The sequence below is a fragment of the Mastacembelus armatus genome, chromosome 2 (genome assembly GCF_900324485.2).
Source record: "Mastacembelus armatus chromosome 2, fMasArm1.2, whole genome shotgun sequence".
NCBI lineage: Eukaryota > Metazoa > Chordata > Actinopteri > Synbranchiformes > Mastacembelidae > Mastacembelus > Mastacembelus armatus.
This window is the reverse complement of record NC_046634.1, coordinates 8446501-8473791: the sequence shown is the minus strand read 5'-3', so window position 1 is coordinate 8473791 and position 27291 is coordinate 8446501. Positions and strand designations below refer to the sequence as shown.

Sequence of the window (27291 nt, the reverse complement as noted above, 5' to 3'; positions counted from 1 at the left end):
CTTACAGAAATAAATCAGCTTGTGAAATCAAACAGTGTCTGCAGGCTCCATTACCAACATATAGATATTTTCTGCTATAGCGACACTCAGATCAGTATCACTGATGCTGTCATGTTTATGTGTTCATGCTTGTTGCTGGAGCAGCTCCAGGTCCGGGTCTGAGGGGAGACACACCTCAAGGCAAAATGCTAAACGGTGCAGGTTTGGAGCTTCTCTCGAGATCGGTTGAACCCTCCAGCTGTTCCTCAAAAACACAGATAGCTTCTGTCCTGCCAGGCTAGATTTGCTGAGAGGAAAAGCATCTACCCTGAGAATTTTTGTTTACAGCATTTTAGGAGTTTTATGTTGATTTTCACTGTAACTAGCTTGTTAAAGTGCCTTTTGAGCCCTGAAATCACAGGGAATACTCAAAAAGTTGGTGCGTCATCAACAACTGACTATTTTTAGGTTTATGCGTGCAGTGGTGTGGCATAAAGTCGTGACAGCGAATATTAGAGTAAAGTAGGTAGCGGCAGGTTAATGCAGTCTTTTGCTCTTTGGTGTAGAGTCTAATTGCTGCCAAGTTGTCTGGACACATGGACCCTTGAAAGGCCAAGAGCCTCAAATGTGATGACACAATCTGGTCTAGTGACAAGACCCACGATCATGATTTTTTAATACCTTCTAAGCTGTCACAACTCCAAGCACATGGAGTCAGTCTATTCTTCAGCACATTCAGGGTGACACTAGCTCCGCTAATTGAAGCAGTGTTAACAGACAGAGGCTTTAAACGGAACATTTCCCTGGGGTAACACTTTCCTGTCTGCTAATCTACACGACGTCAGCCTGTACAGAGAAAATAATACACTACACAACACAGTTAATATAACAGAGCGAGTGACTGTCCACAGATGCCCAGAGACACATGCCTGCCAAAACCCAAGACATACATTTGGCCCCCGAGTGTGATAAAAATCTCAATATAGATCAATGTCATGTTCTCAAGTGGCATCAACCTTATTGCTTTGCAGCACAGCAGAGAGGGAGATGAGTTTCAGAGTTGCTGTGGTTTATATTCTTTCTGTATCTGTCAACAGAAGCGTGTGTGAATTTGAGACGGTGAAATGAAAATGAACAGAGAGCAAATCGTACCTGTTAATACCTAAAGGGACACATTTTGTGCTTTCTGTTGATTGATGTCTCTTTATTCTGTCTCTGCAGAAGGACATGGCCCTGGAGAAGACCCCTGTTAGCATGAAACATCCGGGCTCTCTCGACTTCTCCTTAGAGTCCATGAACCAGCTGAACCACAGCAGCTCCAGCAGCGGCAGCCTCTATCCAGACACAGGCTTAGGCAGCCAGGGTGGTGACCGCCACGCCGACGCACGGAAGAGTACGGAGGACTCCTGCAAGGTGGACGAGCCGTCCTCCTCCAGCTTCTCCAGCAAGCCTGGGGTGGATCCTGTGGGATCCCTGAGCGACTCGCTGTACGACAGCTTCTCCTCCTGCACCAGCCAGGGCTCCAACGATGTGTAGAGCCAAAGAGTCAGAAGGCACATCCCTCCTCTGACTTCATGGACTTGTGCTTTTGGCTGTATTCTCTTCTTTTTGAAATAGTTGGATGCTACGGGGTGTAGTAGACCTGCAGAGAGGTCCTCTCTACATACAACAAGAAGCACTTAGTGGAGCTGGAGACGTGAGGACAAAACCAACCCACGCACCAAACCAGAACTTTAATGCTCTGAGTCTGAGTGTGGTGGACTGGACAGCAATACACAACAGTTCGATCGTTGTCTTATCATTGCACTGTAGCAAAGCTGTACAAAGTCTGTAAAGAGTGTAAATGTTTGAGCAGTGATAAGCTGAGCTCCTTCACGGGGCGACAGTGGTGTGTACAGGTGGGACATAAGTGGTGCTTCGCTTCCTGTTTGTGAGGAAATTAGACTTAAAGCCACGATGTCATTTCCTGTTTTGCTGCTAAGCATGTTGCCCATTGATGTTGCCCCCCATCAAAAAAAAAAAAAAAAACAGAAACAAAAAAAACACCACCCATGTGGAATCAGCCCACAAAAATACATCTGGCTCATTATTGTCTACTTCTTTAAAGCAATATTTAAAAAAAAAAAAAACAGATCTTAATTTCTTTTCATATAATTTTCAAAGTAAAACCTGTTGCTGTTCGTGTCCCTGTGATCTTTGTGCAGCCCATAAAGGCAAACAGAACAGAAAATAGTGCAAATGTTCTACACACTCATGTTTAACAGCAGTTCATCTAATGATGTCCGCTGACGTAAAGTGTGTGTTTTAGTTTGGCACATTGACTAACGTGGCGTTCTGCACGTTTGGCTTGAACTCTCCCAGTGTCATGTTGGAAGCTCAGGGAACCACACTGGACTCAGTTAGACCGTAAGAATAAAAATGCAGCCGTCAGGAACATGCTGACAAAAACAAACAACACTCAACGTTCCTTCAACTCCACAGTCCAGACAGTCACAGTGGTCGTCTCATGGTAGCATAGCACACCTAAACTCTCCAAACCTCAGTTTTCCTTTCCTTGCTGTATATGATGTTGTACATAAAACCTAAAAATAAGTTAATATCAGAACGGGCATTGCTGATTGATATATGCAAATGAAAAAACTACAAAAAAGATGTAAAATGTTTGCCAATCATGCAACCAAGGTTTAAAGTCTACTGTCTGCAAATGGCTTGTATCTTTTTCTTTAGGAGTTCTTGTTTTGAAATGTCTTTATTTAGAACTAACACTAAAATATTCTATCACTTTATTTTGAAGACATATTTGAACTTTAGTGTGAAGTTATGCCAAATTTCTATCTGGAATTTGACCAGCTGGTGCTAATCAACAGAGCCGACTGTGTGTTTCAATTTTTCTATGAAACTGTTAATACTGTATGAAGAGAGTCTAAAGAGGACCTGTGTATTTTTCTAGGTGTCCAGTATTTATACCCACATTTTGTACTGTCGGACTGTAGTGTGGTTCTCATGCTTCACCTCTCTCCTTAATTGTTCCTGGTTCCTTTGTAAAGAGAAATGGTTACCAGCAGTGTTACTTTGGTAATAATTATTATTATTGTTATTATTATTATTATTATTATTATTATTATTGACTGTGTGCAATTTTGTCTGTTACCCTAGACTTTAATGCTATATTTTATGTAACTATTTCCTAATTAAATATGAGAAATTTTCCTATTTCAAATTGAGCTGCAACGTGTCTGTGTATTTTTCTGAGTGAGCGCGCATGCATAAACGTGCGCGGGAGCGTGCAGGCGTGCGTCAGCAGGTGATTAATTCATTCATTCTTTGAATGTGGGAATAAAGGTTTGAAGAAAACCCTAAAATCTTTCACGCCCCACGGGCATTGTGTGTAATCACCGCGTCCCTCCACTGTGTTAGCCGCAGAACAGCTCGCTCGCTGCGGAGGGATTTATAACCATTAGTCCCTTGGTGGGTAATTATGTGCGTATGAATAAACGCTCGGGTGATTTCTGTGTGTCCGTAATGTGCTAAATGTGTTGTATCGATCACCAAACACGTTCCAACGCAGCAGAATCAGATGGTGATAAAAGTTAAAGACGGTGTTTGGGACCGGACGTGTCTTTTATTCAAAGGGGAAATAAAGCAAACACGCAGTTTAATCTATTACACAAACAACATGTCACTGAAATGTCACAAAAAGGTCAGTGAAGTAATTGACTGCCAGGGAAACACTGTGAAAAACATGATGCTGTGAAAATCCAGTCCTGCCATAATGAATGAAATACGCACGGAAATAGGAAGTGGTCGTGAGGCTTTTAATGAAAACTAATAAATAGAGCTGAGAGAAGGTTCGAATATCTGTGTGTGTGTGTGTGTGTGTGTGTGTGTGTGTGTGTGTGTGTGTGTGTGTGTGTGTGTGTGTGTGTGTGTCTCTTTCTCAAGTGTCGTAAAGTAAAACTGTAAATCACACTTTGAGGAACATGAACAAACGCAGTGACGCACTAAATCAGAAATGTGTGTTTAATTGAAGTCGTGTGTTATGGACCTTTAGGTTTAGTGTCAGTGATCTACAGTTTTATTTTTCTACCATCAAACTAGTTTTAAAAAAAAAAAAAACGCTTTTCCACCGGAACATTATTATCGTTTTTATCATCGTTTGTTCTCGCTCAGTGCGCGAACTCAAAGTGACCACCGACCGTCACGTGGTGCGCTTCAGGATCTCCGCGCTCCGGATTCGTCTCCAGTTCCGCCGGAGCTGCTCACTCTCACTTTGCGGACACACGCACGTCAGGCAGCCGAGAGGACGAGAGGATGAGCGGATTCGTTCCTGCGCTTCCTCCGCGGCGGTTCGTCCTTCGTGCCTCCGTCTGAACAAGTTCCTTCGGTCTGATGTTTCCCCTGCGAGCGTCTTCTGGGAGAGAATGCGTCTTCTGGTTTTTGCGACTTTCTTTGGAGTCCTTCTCGACGCAGGTGGGTGCAACTTGGAGAAACTGCAGCCCGGTTTCAGTCGGGCCATTTGGTCCATCTTCGTGCGCAACAGAGCGGGTGTAGTTGCGTCGCGTCCACGGCACAGGTGTTTTTTGTGTGTTAGACAGTTTCACCTTAAAGTGTTTACAACTTTATTCTGAGCCAGTCACGTTTTAGGGAGCTCTCGTTCCTCAGGTGTGTTTGGTTGGGGGGTAAACTACCTCTGGAGATGTGAGAGGCCAGTTGGTGTTTCTGCGTCTTAAACCGCGTCAGCTGCGCCTGAAAACGCCTTTTTCTGTTTTGTCTGGTGCAAACATGCTGCAGACGCTGTGTCTGTGTTCTTCCAATATCCTGTTGTTTTGGGCCTTCGCTGATTGGAAAATACTGCTTATGCATTGGTTCCGCACTCGGATGCAGAAGCTTTAATAAAGGATTTGGTTTCTTTTCCTTATCAGCCTTTGTTTCTGTTTTGAAACTCAGAGATTTAAAGAAACTTTCTGAAAGTGATAATCTGAGCTCAGACTTTGCCCTCCACTAAGACAGATAGTCCCAGAAAATAAGAGAGTTCCCTGTTGTCATGAGTCTCCTTCCAGATGATGGATGGAGGTTTCAGGCATGCACTTGCTTTAAAGTAATTAGGTTGGGATTGTGATGTTTTATGTGGACCTTTATCAGTTGTGTTTGATGGAGCTGTTGGAGATTAATGATTGGTGCCATTTCAGTAATTGCTGCGGTTTGTCTGTGTGGGATATTTAGAAAAGAGAGGACAGGCATGTTTCTAGGACGTGGAGGGTTTTGATTAAATGCTGATGTGACGCTGCCACGATGAAGGTGTCACATAGAAATCATAATTAAACATGACAGGTCTAACTACCACTAATGTAAATACCAGTAAAAGAACCATCTGTTATGTTTAGTTTCCTGCAGCTTTTATGAAACAAACAACAAAGGAGACTTTTTGCCATTAAGCCTTGAGCTTCCATTGGAAATATGTCGTGCACGCTGCACATGGGTATTGCACGGCAGGCAGAATCGATCCTTTTCCAGGCTTTAACAGCACCGTGGTGTCAGTGTGAACCGATACAGCAACACATGGACTCTGAGCCTTTATGCTTGGTCCATCTGGGTCTAACAGCTTGATTTCTGCAGACGTCTTCCTCCTCCTGCAGTCCAGGACGAGGTCTTAGCTAATGAGAAAAGCTCACCCAGGCCGCGTTAAAAGCATCCGATGGAATTTGCCAAAGCCGTGATGAGGACTGTTATTTTTACGAGAAAATGCTTTAGCAGTAACACACTCACGTTTTTTTTACTACCTCAGGGGATGAGAATACACAGGGGCCATCTCTGCTCTGCCAGACTACATCAAGTCTGTCTTACTGCCTGTTTGTATTGTAAATGAAGTTTATCACCTATAAAATTCATGGGTTAAAAGGGACGAATTTAAAGGGACCAGTCTTCACTTGGCTGTTTCTTTTTTTTTTATTTCTTTACAGCCTTTTCTCACCTCATTGTGTGAATCTGCAGCCTGTGTGTCGACTCTCAGACAGCCACTAAAAATAGCTGAAAAGCAGCATAGATTAAAGTTGGCCCAGCACTTGCTTTTGTGCCTGCTAGAGTCACAAAACCCTGTCACGGTTCTTCTGACAGTAACGTCACAACACTGTGGAGAAGATAGAGAACATGACACTGCAGCCTCATGGCATGTCATCAGTCTTTCTTGGAGCTGGAACACAAGGCACTCAGACAAAAGCAACATCTGTAAACGCCTCTGCTGCTTGCCTGCAGGAAAACATGAAGAAGAAAACAAATGTGCAATAAATGAGAGTATTGTGTGATAATATCAGTGACGGCCACATGAGAAAAATAATGTGTCCTGTTCTGAGAGGACATGAGGAGGGCGCAGCAGGGACGTAGACTCTGGAGCCACGTTATGCCTGTTAATGCAACAATAACCACCTCGAAGAACAAGTCTGACAGTGTGGGAAATATTTATATTCACTCTTTAAGTGACCGTTAGATACGACTGATACACAGACTGTGCAGCCTGTTTAAGGCGGCTACATTCAGTGTGAAGAAATAAAGGACTCCTTTGAGTTTTTGAATGATTTAGTGAATGTGTTTGGTTGTTTGGACAGAGACGGCTCTTCCCTCTTGTTTCCAGGATTTATACCGATCTGCACTAACTGGCTGCTGCCTGTTTGTTGTTGAAAACCAAACCCGTGGCTTTTACCCCTCATTTATTTAACAAAACCAATTCTGTTCCCTTTGTGCGATGAAAAGATCATCTGTGTAACAAACACTCGTCTAAAAACAGCAGTGATTGTATATTTTGCCTTTCCCTCCCCCTTGGAGCAGGAGATGCCCTTCAGATCCAGTGCTACCAGTGTGAGGAGATGAAGCACAATGACTGTTCCACCCCGGAGTACATCGTCAACTGCACCGTCAACGTCCAGGACATGTGCCAGAAGGAGGTGCTGGTCAAACCTGATGGTAAGAACACACGTTTTTAGGATGAGACAGAACATATGAAATAAAAGAGAACCCAGCGGTCGAAGTAAGAACAAACTATACAATGCTGGTTGGTAAATAAACGACAGGCCCCCAGATATTTTTAAAGTATTTCCACTCTAGAACAATGTCTGCTCCACATTATGCTCTGCTGGTTTCTATATAAAGAGCTGTTTGATTTAAAAAAAAAAAAAAAGACACATGCACCCCCATCACTTGTCAGTCATGACAGGAGTATTATTGTGCTAGTCTCCATCTCACGTCAGGAATGTTCTATTGTTAGATTTGGAGAATTATGCAACCTTGGTGGCAGTGTGGGTTTTTCCTGTTTTTTGATGGGATAGTTGAGGTCAGCGGTGCTCGGGCGGGCTCAGCTGAGTAGAAATGTGGAGTTCGTGTTTATGTGGAGGAGGAGAAAGGTGACCGTCTGGAGCCCAGAGACGGAGCTGCGCCCAGGAGACACACGACCTCTGAGCATTAAGTTTTATTCTTTTGTCATTCAGATAATGGTAGGCAATGTTATTAAGTCACTAAGCACTCGCGATCCTCTTGATGTATGACAGGGCTGACGATTAACATGAAGACTGATGTCCCAGCTGCTGTGAGCTGAGATGCCGTCATAAACGAGCCTGTCTGGACAACAGCAGGACAAAAGCATTGATTTGTTGCTGGAATGCGGAATTTATTTTCAGGTCATGCAGGCGCAGCCACATAAGCAATTAAATTAACTGTGACGTTTGCACCTGTTGACATTTTCTCTCCTGATGACAAAACGGCGAACGGTTCCAGAGATCCCTCTCTCCTCCCTCCAACTAGCTTTCATCCACACGTGCTTGACTCACTGACCGAGCTGAGGACTTTCACCTTGTTGCTGCTTATTCTCAGTCTCGGAGAAAGACAGAAGCTCTGACTGAAGTCTGGACGAGCTCCGTCAAATGTGACATTTTAATGCTGATTTTTATGAGTCATCTTGTTCTGCGAACTCTTATCTCCGAAAGAAGACGAAGACACTTCCCTGCAGCTGCCATTGACACAACATTAGATTAGTTTTGTGCCGTCTGAAAGAAAAACCAGCCAGAGAGAGCCGTGTTTGAATAGAGCTATTTTTCTTGATCATACTTATCACAATACCAGGACTGAATTTCTCTACCCTGAAGTAAAAGGACAGTGTTTCTGCATCGATAATAGATGCTGATTGTTTTTTTTACAGCAGGTGGTTTAATAGTCAAACGCCGTCGAACCTGCACAGCGACACTAAATGTTTCCTGTAGCAACATGTGTGTTCTCCAACACCACACACACTTTCGTAGAGGAAAAACGCTGATGCGCTGTATTTCTCCTCCATCATCAATGAGATTCATTCTTGGATAATGGAACGTTCTCCTGCTGGGAGAGATTGAATTTATCTGAATTTGATTTAATCTGAACTTTTTCTTGTCCAGTAAGGGGAAATTTCATTTGCAGGCAAAAGAAAACACAAGATAAATAACACAATAAAAACGATAAATGATTTAAAAAAAAAAAAAAAAAAAACCTACCATAGAACAAATAACACCAATATATACCAGGCAGAGAACCTCGCTTCACTAGGTTTCTCTGGAGTACAATAAAAAGTTACTGAACTACAGAATATGAGTTTTTTTTCTTTATATAAGCATAAAGGTTGTACTAACATATAGCAGACTGACAAACATCAGTTAATAAGAGCAGACAGGAAGTCAATAGCTCCACTGTACTGTAATAAAATGCGGCAGCGTTACGGTTCATCTTTAATCTAATTACAGCAAAGAAAAATGCATCACGTTCTTTCAGTCTGCTGTTATGTTTGCGACATGTCAGACATTTCAAATGCAGATAATAAATCTAGATGTTCTCTGTGTGAACGCACTTAGATTTTCTGAAAAGACAAATCTCCCTGATGTGTCGATTCTTTTATTTTGCAGGAATACATTACAGGAAGTCCTGCGCCTCCTCTGGGGCATGTCTCATCGCCTCCTCCGGCTACCAGCAGTTCTGCACCGGCAGGCTGAACTCGGTCTGTATCTCCTGCTGTAACACTCCGCTCTGCAACGGGCCCAAGAGGAAGCGCCCCGTCCCTTCAGCGGCGGTGTCGAACCTGCAGAAGAAGCAGCCTTTGGTCCTCCCCCTGACCGTCCTCCTGCCGCCCCTGATGCTCCGTCTGCTGACGTAGATGGTCCCACTACATCTCCACTGTATTCTTTTTCTTTAAGCCTCTTTGTTGCATTTAGCTTCAGAGTCCGAGGTTTGAGATTGTGGCATCATGCTGTCCTGAAAAACATGCTCATTTATACACTCATATACAGAGACTTTTCAAACATGGATGCCAGCAAACAGTAATGAGGGTAAACAAGAATCTTCTACAAAGCTGCAGTTTTTCCTAATATCCCTGAAATCTGTTTGGAAGTTTGTTTACTGTTTATTTATGTTGGTCTTTTTTGACAAAGGTCTGTGAAGTGTGTGCAGTATACTGTCCACATACTTTTGTCAGTATATCGTCCACATACTTCTGTGTCTTTTCGTGGTTTGGGCTTGGCCCACAGTTTCTAATTCCTGCTCAACATTTTGTGAATTAATCTTTCATGACTCTGTCTTCAGCCCTAACTAGGAACTATTGTTTCCAGCTAAGCATCTTCCAGGCTGCTGCTGCGGCCGTGAGTCCAGACACAGGCACCAATGAAACTCGTATCCATGTTCTTACTCTCAGCAACAAAAAGAATAATGTCAGACTTTTCTTAATGCTGTAGCTGTGTGTTTCCAGCTGTGTGTTTCCAGCTGTGTGTTTCCAGCTGTGGCACCAGTGTGCTGGTCCTTTCCTGTGTGAACATGACAACGCCCCAGGCCATAAGGGAGAGTTTGTCCAGTTTGATACTAGTTTGGTCCAGTTACCAGTTTGGTCTGCACAAATCCAGCCACTCTGGGATGAACTGGAACACCAGACCTTAGCGCCCAACATCATTGGCTCTCCACAGTCAGGTTCCTATAACCTGGAAGACCTGAATCCGTAAAAGTGGAGGCTGTCATGTTGTCATTAGAACATGTTGTCATTAGAACATGTTGTCATTAGAACATGGTGGCATTAGAACATGGTGGCATTAGAACATGTTGGCATTAGAACATGTTGTCATAAAAACATGTCATTAGAACATGGTGGCATTAGAACATCTTGTCATTAGAACTTGTTGGCCATTAGAACATGGTGGCATTAGAACATGTTGTCATAAAAACATGTCATTAGAACATGTTGTCATTAGAACATCTTGTCATTAGAACATGTTGTCATTAGAACATAGTGGCATTAGAACATGTTGGCATTAGAACATCTTGTCATTAGAACATGGTGGCATTAGAACATGTCATTAGAACATGGTGGCATTAGAACATCTTGTCATTAGAACTTGTTGGCCATTAGAACATGGTGGCATTAGAACATGTTGGCATTAGAACATCTTGTCATTAGAACATGGTGGCATTAGAACATCTTGTCATTAGAACTTGTTGGCATTAGAACATGTTGGCATTAGAACATGGTGGCATTAGAACATGTTGTCATTAAAACATGTCATTAGAACATGGTGGCATTGGAACATGTTGGCATTAGAACATGGTGGCATTAGAACATGTTGTCATTAAAACATGTCATTAGAACATGGTGGCATTGGAACATGTTGGCATTAGAACATGTTGTCATTAGAACATGGTGGCATTAGAACATGGTGGCGTACAGTGTCATAGCTTTTTACAGGCAGAATGAACATGTCCTGTCCAGTTTTGTCCTTGAGCTCACACTGGTGTGGTTTTCTGAAGGTTCTGGCACCTTAATGATTTTCTATAAAACTAGTAGTAAAAACCGCTGAGAACGACGCTGCAGAACTGGAAGCTGGATGCACACTGAGCTTTCTGAATTATTCTTGTTGCCAGAGAAGGACCAGTCTGCAACTGAGGCGTCTCTCAATTTCTTTGCTTTTTGTGAAGTTGAGTATTTTGTGAAGAGGCTGCTCTGAAGTAATTTTCTGGTTGTTACATGCTGTAAAAGTTGCAGGTAGAAGCTACTGTAGAAAATAATCTTTCAGGCTTTTATTTTGTGGGCTTTTTTTTTTTTTGGAGTCATGGTTTGAACTCAAAGTGTTGTATGTTGTTGATGCAGTTGTGGCTCAAAATATTCACTATAGTTTTAATTTACAGCAGAACTGACCTTTATGAAACTGAAGTTATATTCGTCATGAGCTCTGCTGCTGAATCTCGCAGCTCATTTTTATGCATATTTTCCACTGTCATACTGTTTTGATTGACATCTCACTACAGAGAATATGAAAGATGCTGAAATAGCTCTGAAAGTTTTTTTTATTGTTTTTTTTTTCATGAGTTAATTCTGTCATACGACAACTTATTCAAGGTTTCCCTGAAACAATATGTTATAAACTCCTTTGTGAAATGAGATACCAGAGCTAAATTTGGAAACCCCTGGTGCAGTAAACTTTAAAAACAATATTCCACATGATGCAGTTAAACAGGCCAATAAGCACAATTTAGATTCTCACATGAGATTTGCTTCACAGTGATATCAGCCACATTTCCCTTTTAAATTTATGTTTCTGTTGATGTGCCCGAAGCTGGTGTTGCTCCAGCCCAAATACTGTACGTTAGAAACGACATTTGACCTACGGTCACATTTCCATTTTGTGAAATAATCTTATTTATTTTTCTCTCTCTCTTTTATTTATTTGCCCATTAGCTTTTTTTATTTTTGCAGTCTGTACTGTATTATATTTATAATTATATTTATATGTAGTGAATGTGCTGATGAGCAAAAGCCAAGAAAGTGCACCGAGGTTCCATCTATGACCTGAGTTAAGGATCGTTTTCACACTATTAGAATATTGCTGGATATTGATTCAGGTTGTGAAACAACACTGGACTGTTCTGGAGAGAAAAAAAAGATTTCAGACAGAGATGGACCGTCTGATAAATGTTCTTGGCAGTTTTCTGACTGGTCTTCTGTGAAGAGTAACACTTCAGTGTGCTGATATGTGATATAAATAAATGTTATAAAAAATAATAATATAGTCGCCAGCTGGTTTTAACTCAGCAGCTCTTCTTCTTCACCACTGCAGATGTTAAATAGCTTGTATGATTTGAAGTCCGAAGTTTAAGCAGCATGTTTGTCCTAAAACTTAAGTCTGGGGTCAGAATTTATTTCTCCACTATGTAATTTCACAATAATTTTCCAAATTTCCCAGAAAGACCAATGTCATCTAGCACTGATCAGCTGATGATTTCCAGTTTTCCCATTTAAACCTCATTAAAATTAATTTAATGATTCAGCAGTTTTTGATTTATTTTGCATGTTTCCTGTAGACAGAAATATTTTTGCACCATGTTCTCCAGACGTGTGCACCGAGAGTTACTCCCAAAGTTATACTGGCAATTAATTGGCATTAATTAACTGGAAGTGTCCCAGTGAACGTTTTCCTTTTCCCTATGCATTAATTAGTATGAAATTAGACCCTTTCCTATAAATTTACAACTAGTTAATAGGAAATTATAGGGAACTATGGGACCTGTGAAGTCTATGAAGTAGTCCCAACAACGATGCCTCCCTACTGATTGGAATATTGCAGTGTCCACACACCTTTTCCTTCAAAGTAAAAGCCACATTTCTTTCAGGAGGCCCAGTATTAAAAATCATAATTGGACTTTACAACCTCCACACGCAGCGTTCCCAACCCTTCAGCTTAACAATAGAGTTACTCAACTGTGACACGTGAACTTTTGGCAGGTTTAGACTGAGTGACTTTATTTGATTCTCTTAGAAATGAAATGCATCACTGCTGCTGGTCCCTGTGCTACCATCACACTGCTCCTCTGTGGGTTTCAAATAAATAGCTACATCTGCTGCTATGTTCGTATTTTCTAATAGTCACATAACTGTGCAAAGCAACGTGAAACGTGCAAAGCAACGTGAAACGTGTGCAGAGGCCCCAGGCTTGTATTGTTTATACTGAACTGTTTAAGCTTCCCCATTAAGATGAAGTGTAACATGGATTTATTTTTGGCTAGGACAGACTCTGAGACCAGTTGTGGCTGCTGTGAATGTCACAGTCACAGGCAGGTGATAATTGACTGAAAAAATGTATAGACCATAATAATGTTTCCAAGTAACCATTTTCAATTTTGTGTCTCTAACAATGCAGCAACGCATTGTCAGAGACACAAAAGGAGCAGCTCCCACTGGATGAGTCTCACAGCCCACAGTGAAATTTACATTTAATTTTGAAAAAAAAAAAAATAAAATAATCCAAATAATCAACACAGTGATATCAGATTAAGTGCTGTGGAATAATGATGTTAAGAGGAGTTAAACCTCGGTATCGTTTCATAAACTTCAGGTTTATTAGTAGGAAAAGCATCCTGCAGTGTGAAGAGTATCATTAAACCTGAACACTGAGGAGGTGGCGGTGGTGGAAGGAGTCAGGACTGACGATCACAGAGGGGAAGTGCCGACTGCAGTTCTCCCGGGGTTAAGAAGCAGCAAAAACCGGAGATTATTAAAAATAATAAGGCCCACCTCTGCCTTGCTCTAATGACGTGCGCACAAACACAGTCATATAAGGCAGTGGAAATACTTCAGTTGATGAGGGACCTCAACTCATCTACTTTGTTTACTGTGTAGGCTAAGTGTATCGGAAGTAAGCGGGGAATTATCTGTTCTGGTGTGGGTGGGGATTGTTATACATACAGCAAGATCCAAAACCTCCAGAGAGTCAATTAACCTTCGTCTGGCTACACATACACTACACTGTGTGTACTTATAAGGAATTAACATAACGCAGCTCATCTATTTCCATTGGTTATTAATCATGAATCGAACATCTATAGGCCTAATACTGGTATTGATTAAGGGGTTAAACTAAAATGAAATTTTATTAAATTAATAAATTAAATTCCAAGGTTCCATTAAACATATTAAATTTGCTATGAATAAGCCTGAGAAAAATCATGTGTCACTTCATTATCCTACTGCAAATCTGATGAATAAGCAGTCAGGCTCATACAAGCTACTTCACCAGACTTAATATAAGTCCACTGCAGTGCACTAAAACAAATCTTCATTCCAGTAAGTAGGTTCAATAAAGGAAAGTAAACACAATTAAAAACACCAAAAGTTACAGTGGTGCAGGAGGGAAATGAATCTGCAGCTGTGGGAAAGTTAACAAGCATCGGACCAGTGTTAAATATGTTGCACTACTGCAAGAAACTGCAAAATAAAAGCAATCTGGCTTGAAGAATGGTGGTAAAAACCCTTGTTACACTGATTATTCCATTCCAGGGAGGATGTTTTATGGAGGGGTCTGAAGCAGAGGAGGAGCTGCACAGCCAGAAACTAATTTGTTTTCTATTAATACAGTAGGGCTCCGCTCTGCCTGTTGTTTCTTAAAAATGAGAGCACTGGTGCCCTCTAGTATTCACACCAGTGACACACAGGGAAATGAAGCACTTTCAGAAACAGGCAGCAGATTATATAACAACAGATAAAAAGGCAGATAAGGTGTTTTTTGTGAAATAAAATAAAAAAAGCTGACCACCTGTTTATGCATATACAGAGGAATACTGAGAGGACATATGGCACTACTTGTGTTTTGTATCATTTGTCTCAGTAATGCAAAAGGAAAGTATCTGATAGCAGGCTCCTGGCAAATCTTGGCTCCAGCACTGACAATGTTCGAACAAATTGTTTCACCCACAGTTTTGATAGAGAGTTTCCATCAAGGAAGCAAGGACTGTTTCCATCAGAGCAGCAGAGCCAAGGGCTTCTCTAGGAGACTCTTGTGTGACTGATGAGTCTGCCTGAGGACAAAGCACCAATGTTCTCAGGCCCAGGGACTGACTTTAATGTGGTAAGGTGTGCTGGAGCCAGAATCAAGCCCTACAGATCCATCGTGCTCATATATCGTCTTTATCAGTGGCTCTCCATGTAGTGGTGGAGTTTGAGGACCATTTTGTCTGGCCTCTGATGGCACCTAAATCACTGATATCACTTGGTGCAGTCAACAGAAGGGGATGAGGTCAGTTATATTTTTGTGTAAAATGGAAAGCTACTGTAAAAAGACAAAAAAAACTTACAAATAGGTAATAGCATAGTTTTTTTACGGTTTAAACTTAAAAACAAAAAAAAAGATTGCATATAAATGAAATCATCCTACAGTATATTAATAATACTATTTGTTAGCTTTCTGTATTGTGGCCAAACCACATGGATTTATAGGACAGTAAAATATAATTATCATTATCATTATCTAAATATACATTTTTAATATGGGTTTAATGTTGAATCTACACATCATAATTAAGACAAATGCAATAACAGTCTCCACCCACTTGGGGGCAGGATGAGGAAATTTGACCAAACCCGGAAGCGTTCCCAAATCGGCTGTGGGTGCTGTTCATTCAGTCTGCTGCGGGTTCAGGCTGTTACCGCTAAGGTGTCTTTCATTTCGGAGGTCTGATATACTTACCTGAAGGTTAAACAAAGGAGAGCAAGCATGGCTGGGCGGCTACCGGCTTGTGTTGTTGACTGTGGCACAGGGTAAGTAGGAAAAATCAGATGCTAGTTAGCGTTAGCCACATTAGCAGCTGTCAAACTTCCAGCTAACGCCCTGCTGTCCAGGTCTTTTTCCTGACGGCTGCTAACGCACCTGAGCTGCACCTGCGTGTGTATTTATTCACATGTCGTTTGTAAATGTAGGGTTTTTTGCCAGACTCGTTTATTCCGTTTGCTTTCGGGCCTCAATGCCGGTTTATCATTGCAGTTAGCTGCTGCTAGCCGCTGAAGCTAATGCTACTTCCTGTACGGTGCAAACAGCTGAAACCAGATGTCCAGATTATTTTGGCTCAGCAAAGACTTTAATGTGACACCAAGCGGCGACTTGAACTAAACCTGGCTTTGTTTTTAGGTACACAAAGCTTGGTTATGCAGGAAACACAGAACCACAGTTCATCATGCCTTCATGTAAGTAATGAAAAACACAAATGCCACAAAAACACTAAATATAATATAAAAAAATATTGGGAAACTCGATTTATCCAGGCAATTTTAAATCTAAAAATATGTAAAGCAACAATTTATTCTGTTGATCCCTGAAAATAATTTCTCAAATTGTATATTTGTGAGCTGTTTTTTAATCAATAAACATTGATTAGGTTGGATTATCATTTGCTAAACAGAAATGTTCCTAAATTACTGAGCCTACCTGTGACCTGAGTAGGAACAAGATCAGGAGGTGAACAAAAGCATATCTGGTTTTAGCCCTTTCATGATGAACTGAAGTCAAATATAGTAATTTTTAACTCTCTGTTAGTAGAAGTTCTTCTTGTTGATATGGGAATTGTACGTTTTCTGAACATCATCTGTTCAGCATAATAATTTAGTTGAGTATTTCTTCTAACCGTCTTTCTCTTACCACATCAAATCTTTTGATCATCATCAGGCATCGCAATCAAAGAGTCAGCCAAGGTTGGAGACCAGGCCCAGCGCAGGATGATGAAGGGTGTTGATGACCTGGACTTTTTCATCGGTGATGAAGCCATTGACAAACCTTCATATGCAACAAAGGTAGACACGTGTTTAGAGCTGAACTGAGTCATATGGGACTTAGGCTTCAAGGACAGATTGATATTTGCACTCTTTTTGCTGTTTTTTTTTTTTTTTCCCAGTGGCCCATCCGTCATGGGATAGTGGAGGACTGGGACCTGATGGAGAGATTTATGGAGCAGATTATCTTCAAGTATCTGCGGGCAGAACCTGAAGACCATTACTTCCTTTTGGTAAGACCATATCTATGTACTTGTATTAGGAGTTATAAGTCTTGTCCTTCAGTCAAGTTTCTTAATCTCTTTTAAGTTGAAATGTTGCATAGAGGCTTGTAGTGATGCTGTACTCAGATCAGTTTTCTGTGTTTCTCTCCAATCCAGACAGAGCCTCCCCTCAACACACCAGAAAACAGAGAGTACACAGCAGAGATCATGTTTGAGTCTTTCAACGTCCCAGGTCTCTACATTGCTGTTCAGGTAATTTTACAGGGCCCAGCAGAAAATCACTAGTCTTCTTCTATCTAGCAGCCAAGTTTTATTTAGCTGCTGAAAATAGAGAATTCACTGAAAATATGAAACAGCACTGAACTATTGCTGAGCACTCATGACTTGATGCAAGACATGTGAAACCAGACTTGTGGGCCGTACAGAGATTTGACTCTTTTCCTCAGAGTATGTTTCATAGGATGTTTAGAGGGAAATGCTGTTTTTTTTCACTTCTGCTTTTTTTTTTTTTTTAAGTTTTGCATTGTGTTTGATTTTTCTCTTTTGAGTGAAATACTGTGCGGTTTTGTCATGTAGTACTTCTAAACCTCAGAGCATGAATACTGTATAATTGCTGCCACGCTAAGTGTTTGTCTCATCTCACTGTTCAGGGCATAGTTAGTTAGTTAATGTGTGTTCTCTGCATCAGGCTGTCCTGGCACTGGCTGCCTCCTGGACATCCAGACAGGTAGGAGAACGGACACTGACGGGCACCGTGATCGACAGTGGCGATGGAGTCACACATGTCATCCCAGTGGTAAGTGCCACTTTTTTCTGTTCTTTTTTTTTACATGTTCCTCATTCTCAGAACCTAAAGTGAGGCATGTTTGTATTCCAGGCTGAAGGCTACGTCATCGGTAGCTGCATTAAGCACATCCCCATCGCTGGTCGAGACATCACGTACTTCATCCAACAGCTGCTGAGGGAGCGAGAGGTGGGAATACCTCCCGAACAGTCTCTGGAGACGGCTAAAGCTGTCAAGGTCAGTGTTGCTTTCTGCATTTGACTTCTTTTGGCTTTTTTTCTTTTGAAAAAAATAAAATGCTGAAGTTTGTGGACCTAGGCAGTATCACGATGCCAGCTTTACAGTGAAATGACTACTCTCCTTCCAAATCTGTCACCTTCAAACATTTCTTATCGTCTGCAGTAGTGTTGTGCTGTCTCTGCCGTGCATTTATCAGTGTGGCCACTAGAGATCAGTGCAGCCACAGGAGCGTGAAGCAGACTATAAGGAACTCAAATGAACATGAGCAGGTTTTCTGCTTCCACTGCTGGTAATACATTATAACAAGACTTGTACTGAACTGTTTGTGTTTTAGGAGCGATTCAGCTATGTCTGCCCTGACCTTGTTAAGGAATTTAGCAAATATGACACAGACGGCAGCAAGTGGATCAAACAGTACACAGGAGTCAATGCTATTTCCAAGAAGGAGTTCACCATTGATGTCGGCTACGAGCGCTTCCTTGGGCCTGAGATCTTCTTCCATCCTGAGGTATAATAGGCTCTTTTTTTTTAACAGAGAGGTTGTGTTCATGCTGCTGCTGATGGTTGATGTTGCTTAAATGGCACGTTCCCACATCTGTGATGTGAAAAGTCACTATTATCAGTTTCTCTGCAGAAACAAAGATGTTGAGTGGTAGCTCTGCAGAATAAACCTGCAGAAATGTAGTGTTTTTGTCATATCATGCTGCTATTTTGTGATCCAGTATTTTCAGTCCACTGATATGACAACCAGTAATTCATCAGATTGAGAATGTTATTTTGATATTTTGGGTTTTTGTTTTTGTTTTGTTTTTTGTTTTTCTTCAGTTTGCAAACCCAGATTTCACCCAGCCCATCTCAGAGGTGGTGGACGAAGTCATCCAGAACTGTCCTATAGATGTCAGACGTCCACTGTACAAGGTGCAGAAACAAGTCCCTGTGCATCTCCTAATGCTAATGCAACACACGTAACCGTGTGTCTGTTTATGTTACCGTGTACCTGTTCTTTGTGTCACAGAACATCGTGCTCTCTGGAGGCTCCACCATGTTCAGGGATTTTGGCAGACGCCTGCAGAGGGACCTCAAGCGGACTGTGGACGCACGACTGAAAATCAGCGAAGAGCTGAGCGGCGGCAAGTTGAAGGTGAGGAAACAGGAAGGAAATGCATTGAAAGTATCTCTGTTGTTATTAAAGGCTGTAATAATAAAGCAGAGTATTTTATGTGGGTGGAAGTTTGTTTCAGTTATTGTGGCTATTGCAAGATTTTGAAACCTGGACTTTCAGTCTGTGTGGAAATGGCCCTTGAATGCTGCAGAAGTTTTCCCCTATTTCTTCATAAGAAGTTGACAGGAAGTAGTTTTTTGTGTTTTATTCTAAATGCTGCACACGAATTGTCTCTGCAGCCCAAGCCCATTGATGTGCAAGTCATCACTCATCACATGCAGAGATATGCTGTCTGGTTTGGAGGATCGATGCTGGCTTCTACTGTGAGTATCAAACAGTGTTTTCAGCTTCTCTAACAACACATCATCCCTCCTGCAGGTTTTTATAGATATGTTGTGACATCAACTAATAATTGAAGATAGAAACTTCTGAATGGTTGTGGGTGAGAGTTTTTGCTTAAACAAAACTGATTCTTCCCCACATCGTGCTACGCTTGTTAATATTTTGCTTCACCTAAGATTGTATACACTTGCATATTGTTTTATTTATGAAAAGTAAAAAGAAAATAACAGTTGGTTTTGTTTTGGCAGCCTGAGTTTTACCAGGTGTGCCACACAAAGAAAGACTACGAGGAGATCGGGCCGAGCATCTGCCGCCACAACCCCGTCTTTGGAGTCATGTCCTAGGCGTCGGGGGGGAAGCACAGCCAGTGGAGGTCGAGGAAAACGGAGGAAAGACACCGCAAGACCTCACATGCTTTGGAAGTGTAATGAGCCTTTGCACAGATGCTCCAACGGACGTCTTCATTCGGATAGTGCGACAGTGGACCCAACAAACCGCCAGACGTGTGGCATCCTCACAAATTAGAGGAAAGAGGTGACTCAGCCCAAAGGATCCTCAAATAAAATGTTTACTGCAAGTAGGTTAATAATAGGTGATGAAATCTTTCATTTCTGCGTGCCTCGTATATGTAATTATTATATCCACACAGGGTTGTAACATGTAACCAATCAACACGAGTCCTGTATAAATGCACTTCACATGGGTTGGGTTCTTGCATTTTGCTGTATAATCTGAAAAAAGGAAACGAGGGTTGTTTTGGAGCAGGACGTACTTAGCTAGATCATTTCCCACCAACATTGAATAAATTACATTTGTGATCATTCAGTCATCAAATGGGAGTGGGCAAACAAGACGACGTTATAAAAAAAAGGAAAATAACAATCAACAGGCATAGTTTTCTTCTTTTAATGTGGGTGTCTTTTTTTTTTTTCCTGTGTTGTTCAGTACCTGGAACAAATATTTATTTGAAATTAGTTTTAAAAAAAAAATTGTAAATCTGTTCAAATAATTTTTTCCAGGTTTCACTGAGATGATCCCTTCTTTTTTTTTTTTTTCTTCTTACCTTCCTTTGAGCTTTTTATTTGCATTAATCATCCTGTGAACAACCGATCTTGGGTTAAAAAACAAAAAGTTGCATTGATATATGAACATGCAGTTTGACTGACTGTTGTTGGACCATCACTGTTGCCTGATCTCAGTTATACTGGATAGCCTTGTACTGTACCAGATCCGAGTTTCAATGCTGGCATACCAATAAATGCCAAGGAGATATTTCTACAGTTGTGATTTCTGTTTTTCTGCTTCTGCTTCTGAGAATCTGGATGGTCTTTAGGTTTGAGGAAGTAGCCTTGCCTCTGTGTTAAATGTGGTATTTGTTCTTCACATACCACAGCTATTTTTGTGATTCACCCCCCTCCCAACAGAACTATATCGTTTCACTGTGACCAACAGATGATGCAAGTGTTTATTTTTGGCCGGCCGCTCCACGCACCTGATTGGTCAGTATGGAAAAGGAAATATTGTCGACGTTTGCATTAGGCATGACTTGCAGCAGAAGAGTAATGGCCTCGTGGATCCACAGCTCAGCAGTGTGTTAATGAGATGCTGTTTAAAGCAAAATAAATGAATGAAGCAACCACAGACCTTTATTATGAAAAGCAAACGGTAGAGCAGGAAAGTTAGACTGAAAGATGTCTCCTGCTGAGAGGCTGAGGGTGCTGCTCTTCTTGGCTTTGTTCTTTGGAGCTGTAGGATTTTTGTTCACGCTGCTCTCCTGTGGGACGGAGTACTGGCTGTTGGCCGCTGAGTCCTGCAGCCGCTCAGGAGGCAGGGGTGCGGTAAGTGGCCTGACGGAGGAGAAGAGCACGCTGGGCAAAAAGTTTCTATAGTAGAGTCTTTTCATTAAGAAAGACATTTTAAAACATTTAAAATCATTGTTTACTATACACTGAAATATTGAATTTCATTTCTAAACTCTAATTTCATTATTGTCTATGATTAGGTGGTGGCTGCACCGTGCAACATAAATCAGACTCTGTATTTACAGAAAAGCGATGGCCTCACCTGAGTCCCAGTATTTTAAAGAACCTTTCACCTTTTGATGCTTTTTCTGACTGATCAGGCTGTGAAGGATGTGAGGATCTTCCATGAGGGTCTGTTTTGGCGGTGCTCTTTCACGGCAACGTCTCATGAAAACTCTATGTGGGACCTGTGGATCTGTAAGAACCTACAGTGATTGTGTGATTGTTTCAGACATACGTTTCAAAATTTAGCAAAAACAGCAGATTCAACTCAAAGATTTTGAAACATCATAACTGCATCTTACTCTTCAGCAAAACAACCATTGTCAAAGGTCTGCCAGGCTGCTTTCCTCTTCCCCTTTCCTCTTAATAAACCGCTGCAACCATGGGTGGAGCCACATAGTTTACCCACAGAACCCTATGAGCACCAGTCCGCTATAGGTTGGTATGCTAATGCAGTTTACACATTCCTTTTGTCTTACAGCACTGATCTTTCATCCAAGCATCTTTTCCTGGTCTTACAGTCTTTCGCACCTTCTGGAGCATCTTCCTAGTCGCAGGTGTTGCGGCTGTCGTCATTGGTGGATTTATTTCCATCTGTGCTGGCCCACTGACCAACCACAAGCTCTATAAAGTGGGTGGGGCCCTTCAGATCTGTGGCGGTAACCAAAAAATACTCTTCTCACAGAAAACAGATGTTTCCTGTACACAAAACTTGTGACTCCACCTGATACGATGACAAGAATGTAAAACAAAAGGCAGGGATGCAGGAAGTGGAGGCTGTGCTTCACTTTGGGTTCAGCCGGTGGTCAGTTTGTCTCAAACAGATTAGATTCAGCTGTTTCTGATGAGTCTGAGATTCAAAAATCAATAGGTTAGCAAAGGAAGAAATTATGAGATGAAACATTGCCAACATTTGTTCTGGCTAAGATCTTCTCAATAAGGAAGATGAAAATAAGGAGCTGCCTTGCCTGGGGGGGCTCAACAGCTGGTTTTTAACCAAAAGCCTTAAAAGCTTCAGGTCCTTATCATTATCTCCTAACCCTTAAGTTTGTTTATTCACATGAACTAAAGTTTGGACATGAGAATCAGTTGGTTCAGTCCCTCTGCAGACCTCTGCCAAAGTCCACATCTAGTTTTGTGTTTATATTTCCTCTTCCAAACCCCCTGACAAGATCATTTCTTGTGTGTTGAGTTTGTTGCAGCTCTTTGTGGAAAATATACTAAAACACTCGATAGCTTTTTTTAGGGCTGGACGATTCAGACGTGTTAGTTTATGTGCGTTTCACCTCCACATATTTGGCTGTTCATAGTTTTTAGTTCTTTACTACATTGGGAAGTTATGTTAGTTTGAATATTAAGTCAGTGGTTTGTGTGTTTTAAAAACAGTAGGTTTAGGACATAAATAAAGTGACTAAATACTGAATATGATTTTTATGTTTTGGCTACAAGTAATATAAAATACCTCAGCTTTTATTGTGAAAATGTCACTGACGTTGATTATGCTTGGTTGCACATTGTGACATTGCCAACAGCTTTGTGTGTCTGTTTGCCATCAGTCTCAATCTGTTGTTTGTGTTTCTAGTTCTTCAGTATCAGACTCAGATGTTTCTTTGGGAGGTGGCTCTTTTTTAGTTCGTATGTTGCAGAACATGGTTGGTCATTATTTTTTTCCTTCTGGGTAATGGTGGGAAGATTTCCCAGACCTCCAGAGGAAAAATTTCAGCAAGGACAACCATGATCACAATAATATTTTTGGGAAGTCATGAAGCTGATCTCAAAATAGTAATAACCTATCCCCTAAATTCAATATGTTCAGTCTCAACATGTCCAGGCATCTGTTGTATCGTGGCTCACAGAGACATTTTAACTGTGATGTGTTTGATGTGATGGATATTTTAAAAAGTAAACCCAGACAGGGAACTGTAATCTGTGCACAAAGGGCCTCATTTAAAACAAAGCACCTCGAGCAGCATTTCTATTGTCACCATGAGGACATCATTCATACTAAAACTAGTACACAAGTGTTTCTTTTCTTTGACAGCGTAAACAGCGAACAATGCTTGCTGTGGAATTAAAGACGTGCTCTGCAGGTCCCCAGCTGTCCCGCAGAGCGACGACAAAAGACTAATAAATGGCACAATGACAGAACAAGGAAACACTGAGCAATAAACAGACTAAATAGCGTGAAGTTAAATAAATATTAAATAGTAGTGTTTAACAAAAATCAGCCAGATAATTTGTACAGAAGTTTCATAGTTTCAAAAGGTGAGACAAGCTGTAACAGAGGATTTGATAGTGAGTTAGGAAATGCCAGTTTTACACACTGAATCAAACAAAAGCGTCAAAAACAAAACTACCTTTTCTACCTTTTTGTAGCTGTTGGCACAGGTGGTTAGGAAAACACTACAGCTTCCAACAGGAGCAGCTGTTATTATTTATTTATGTCATGCACTGGCGTTTTTGTCAACCTACTTTCAGCTCCTCAGTCCTCTCTAACTCACTTTAAATCTAAGTCACAGTTTTCTGTTTCTGTGGGCCTGTCAGGCCTGTGTCTGCTGGCAGTGGTGGTGATGTATCTGATGTGGATCCAGGTCCTGGACACTCTGGAGCAGTTTGCCCTCCATCAGAGGGTCTCCAGCTGCCCCTCCTTCCATCTCAGCATCCAGCATGGCCCCTCGTTCCTCCTGGCTCCTGTCGCTGTCTTCTTCTCCCTGCTGGCTGGTCTGCTCTTCATCCTGCTTGGTCAAGGTATTTGTGGGACGCAGTTGGATAAAATCCACAAAATTCCTGAACTTTCAACACCTGATGACTATTTGTGACATTGTTTAAAATATGCATTGTTTATTCAAGTTTATCAGTTCATCGGTTCTGACCACCCTTTAATATCACGGTACTGGAAATTATTTTTGTGATGGTGTTGTGTTTCCATATAATCTGTATAATCTGTATTATGGACTTTATCTCCTAAAACCGGACTCTGAGGTGCCAAACTTTACTCACACAGGAATAAATACTGCATCTGCGTTGGACTATTTTCAGCCTATGTGTATCATGCTCTGGTTTTTATTTAGAGTTGGGACAGTGGCACTATGGCACATAGGACTAAGGCAGATCAGGCTTTGGATAAAAATGCAGCACCTGTTTGTAGGATCAGGTTATATTGTTGTTTTGGTTCTTTTAGGCCCAGTTTAAGAAAACTTTTACATCCAGTGTTCTGTGTAATGAAACAGTGAGTGGAGTAAAAGACGCCTCCCACAAAAGACCGAGACAAAAGACAGCATGACTGACTTGGGGTCACTCAATCATAACCGAAGATGAAGACCAGAATCACAAACGTGGATCTTTCCGATTACTTCCATCAGTGAGGATAATTGGAATCCTTAATTTAAAGTTAGTCATTTTTAAATCATTTTTCTAATCCATTTAACAGATCCTATTGTGATTAATACTCCAACACTCTGCTTTTATTACAACTGATAAATTAATTTTGACAAAGGTAGAAAGAAGAAGCGTGCCTGCCTGCTCCTGCACATTGAAGGATTGAGGAGATTGAGTGTGACCAAGCCTGCCTGTCATTAGGACATCAGGTTGAGGCTCTGAAATACTGGGTCAGTGGGATGCAGATAATAATAAATTAGACTGTCATAATCCATTTTCTGACAGGGCTGAACACTTCAGGGACATGTTGGAGTGAGTGTAAAACACACAACGGCCACTAGAGGACAGTGTTGTCTTAGTATAATGTGGTGGTGTGTTGTTTCTATCATCAGGATATATTATATTATATTATATTATATTACATGATATACTTTAATGGATGTCAATTATTACCCCCCCTCCCCCTTTCTGTAAGTATAATTATGAAACTTGATATTAATTTAATGTTGATGACAATAAGATTATTATGGCTTTATGGTATGGTATTTATTTATTTGGGGCTAAATGTCAATGACCTAAAAATATTTTACATATTCAACATTATGTTAATAACACTACACGGCATGTGAGCACCTTTTCCAGGCATGGGCTGTACCATGGTGCCCCTCGGTTCTCTGGTTCTTCAAGACCTCCAGGGGACTGGGATTTCCAGTGGCCCTTACCAGGCCTCTGAGCACATTTGCCTGGCATGTGTGTAGCTCAGTGCCCCTGGTTCTCTGGTTCCTTCACACCACCAGGAGACCTGGACTTCTAGCGGTCCTTACCCAGCCTGTGAGCACTTTGGCCCGTCATGGGCTGTACCCCAGTGACCCTTGGTTCTCTGGTTCTTCCTCACCACCAGGGGACCACAACTTCCAGCCACTTTCATCGGGCCTGTGAGCACCTTTGCCCGGCAAGACTTCCGACTAGCGCGTGCACCTTTTTCCGGGTACAAATCCCGCAGTGACGCCAACAATGTCATAGCAAAATGCAAAGTCGCATTGTTTACATCAGATTACGCCTGAACCAGAAGGGAAATTTGTAAGTGATAATTAATACACTTTCTCTGCAAACAAAAGATAATGTTTTTTGTTCAGTATAGTTAACATTATATTTTAAGAAGGGGGTGATTGTGGCAGTACAGAGTCACACCTTGATAATTGGAAAAGGCAAACAGAAGTGAGACCTCGAGAAGATACAGTGTCGAAAGGTAGAGAAAAGGCAGGCAAGGGGCGGGAAGACAGGTAGAGCTGACACTGCTCATGAGCGTGTTTTCATTATTCGTTCATGTCTGACGCTCCTGTGCCTTTCTCTGCTTAATCTCCGCTGTGAACTAGGTGAGTATAATTACACCTGAGCATGTCACATTCACTTCGCCCGTCACACCGCCAACAGTCAACGCAGACGTGGCTTTAAAGGCTGAACTTTATTTCCTAATGAATATGAGGACGGCCAGTCAGGTCACATGGTTTCTGTGTCCGAGAACGGATGTGGTGCTGTTGTAGCTGTCAGCTCTGGACACACGTGCTTATGTACACACCACCAGCAGTAGTCGCTTACACCACATCATCACTGTGTGCAGTAGAGAGAGCTGCTTTCAGCACAGGGGGCTCATCTGAAAAGAGAGGTCTTATCTCTTCTATGCTTTAAAAGTCAGCTGATGGTGATTTTTCCCTGTGACATGCAGCCAGCATCCACAGTCAGAAAGTAAACCTAATGTTTTTTGCACTTCTGGAAAAGCTTCATGTGAAGATCGTGTCTAGTTTGCATCTTCTGTGCTGTAACTGCTGGTATTTGCTATGTGATGCCACTGGTGCTGTCGATACAGCTGTGAGCATAGAGGCAAACTTAGGTTGATGATTGCATATAAGGTCAGTGCATAAAGTGCACTATGCAGTGTAAAGCACAAATGATGTGGGTTTTGTACTTTCATAACATGAAACAAATACAATGAGCAATCATTAAAGGCTGGACACAACCTTTTGTGATCCTACCGCCTTCACTAAACCTCCCCCTGTTCACTCGGCTCGTTGGTCTGCTCTACCCCCGTGTTGCCCCGAGGCCAACCCAGGGGGTGCAATTATTCAAGCCTTTGCTCAGCCAAGTAGAAGAAATTAGCCTCTTCTCCCAAACCAAGACCTTCTAACCTGTACCAGGACCTCGGGCTGCCTCTCTGACCCCCTGTGACTTCCCTCTCCAGACCTTGTGTTTTCCATACATATGAGCCTGAACCGGTCGGAGCCGTGCTCGGCTGCTATATGGGTTTTCTTTACCCTGGCTTGAAAAGTGGGGCTGGAGAGCTGCTGGCTATAAAATCCAACACCCCCACACCTCCACCTCCACCGTGCACCTCCCCCCTCCTGTAAGGACACTGGTGTCCTCGGGCCGATGATGTGCTTTTACAGCGGTTCAACAGAAAGTGAGGAGGCTGAGCAGCTGGGCTGAGATGTGTCATTGCGTGGCTGTTAAAGCTCTAATTACAAAAGTAATCTTGGAAATTGAATTTAGGACAAAGACTGGAAGTTGCATAACCT

At 41.7% G+C, this 27291-nt stretch overlaps 4 protein-coding genes across 10 annotated transcripts in view; all 4 read left to right on the top strand.

Moving 5' to 3' along the window:
- Nucleotides 1-3203, top strand: part of LOC113127360 (nck-associated protein 5-like) — a 116183-nt gene extending 112980 nt beyond the window's left edge. For all 5 annotated transcript variants that reach the window (XM_026301840.1, XM_026301839.1, XM_026301842.1 and 2 more), the window contains one exon: nt 1201-3203. In XM_026301840.1, the coding sequence (XP_026157625.1) occupies nt 1201-1515 (315 nt within the window). In that variant the 3' untranslated portion in view covers nt 1516-3203. The remainder of the gene's footprint in view (nt 1-1200) is intronic.
- A 1077-nt stretch (nt 3204-4280) lies between these two features.
- On the top strand, nt 4281-9980 carry LOC113127416 (ly6/PLAUR domain-containing protein 1-like). Its single transcript, XM_026301951.1, has 3 exons — nt 4281-4449; nt 6802-6936; nt 8898-9980. The coding sequence occupies exons 1-3, from the start codon at nt 4401-4403 to the stop codon at nt 9143-9145; spliced, it is 432 nt and encodes a 143-aa protein (XP_026157736.1). The 5' UTR covers nt 4281-4400; the 3' UTR covers nt 9146-9980.
- A 5385-nt stretch (nt 9981-15365) lies between these two features.
- On the top strand, nt 15366-20591 carry LOC113127277 (actin-related protein 3-like). Its single transcript, XM_026301716.1, has 12 exons — nt 15366-15559; nt 15927-15982; nt 16461-16585; nt 16687-16797; nt 16945-17040; nt 17477-17584; nt 17666-17809; nt 18147-18320; nt 18638-18730; nt 18828-18953; nt 19214-19297; nt 19565-20591. Exons 1-12 carry the CDS (start codon nt 15516-15518, stop codon nt 19658-19660), a joined length of 1257 nt encoding a protein of 418 aa, XP_026157501.1. The 5' UTR covers nt 15366-15515; the 3' UTR covers nt 19661-20591.
- Nucleotides 20592-20736: 145 nt separating this feature from the next.
- On the top strand, nt 20737-24378 carry LOC113127278 (transmembrane protein 182-like). Of its 3 annotated transcripts, none has more exons than XM_026301718.1 (5): nt 20737-21154; nt 21439-21535; nt 21650-21778; nt 21862-21971; nt 23932-24378. In XM_026301718.1, the coding sequence occupies exons 1-5, from the start codon at nt 21008-21010 to the stop codon at nt 24157-24159; spliced, it is 711 nt and encodes a 236-aa protein (XP_026157503.1). In that variant the 5' UTR covers nt 20737-21007; the 3' UTR covers nt 24160-24378. The 3 variants fall into 3 exon arrangements, with proteins under 3 accessions (XP_026157503.1, XP_026157502.1, XP_026157505.1); XM_026301717.1 differs by having other exon boundaries at nt 21862-21999; nt 23885-24378; XM_026301720.1 differs by lacking the exon at nt 21862-21971 and having other exon boundaries at nt 23885-24378.
- The last annotated feature ends 2913 nt before the right edge of the window (nt 24379-27291 follow it).

What these genes read in the sequence shown, in the direction of transcription:
- LOC113127416 (XM_026301951.1), top strand. Translation starts at nt 4,401, where the DNA reads ATGCGTCTTCTGGTTTTTGCGACTTTCTTTGGAGTCCTTCTCGACGCA. An exon ending in TGGAGTCCTTCTCGACGCAG is followed by an intron (nt 4,450 to 6,801) that starts GTGGGTGCAACT and finishes CCCTTGGAGCAG; the next exon opens with GAGATGCCCTTCAGATCCAG. An exon ending in GGTGCTGGTCAAACCTGATG is followed by an intron (nt 6,937 to 8,897) that starts GTAAGAACACAC and finishes TTTATTTTGCAG; the next exon opens with GAATACATTACAGGAAGTCC.
- LOC113127277 (XM_026301716.1), top strand. Translation starts at nt 15,516, where the DNA reads ATGGCTGGGCGGCTACCGGCTTGTGTTGTTGACTGTGGCACAGG. An exon ending in GTTGTTGACTGTGGCACAGG is followed by an intron (nt 15,560 to 15,926) that starts GTAAGTAGGAAA and finishes CTTTGTTTTTAG; the next exon opens with GTACACAAAGCTTGGTTATG. An exon ending in AACCTTCATATGCAACAAAG is followed by an intron (nt 16,586 to 16,686) that starts GTAGACACGTGT and finishes TTTTTTTCCCAG; the next exon opens with TGGCCCATCCGTCATGGGAT.
- LOC113127278 (XM_026301717.1), top strand. Translation starts at nt 21,008, where the DNA reads ATGTCTCCTGCTGAGAGGCTGAGGGTGCTGCTCTTCTTGGCTTTGTTC. An exon ending in GCTCAGGAGGCAGGGGTGCG is followed by an intron (nt 21,155 to 21,438) that starts GTAAGTGGCCTG and finishes CTGACTGATCAG; the next exon opens with GCTGTGAAGGATGTGAGGAT. An exon ending in GGCCCTTCAGATCTGTGGCG is followed by an intron (nt 22,000 to 23,884) that starts GTAACCAAAAAA and finishes TGGGCCTGTCAG; the next exon opens with GCCTGTGTCTGCTGGCAGTG.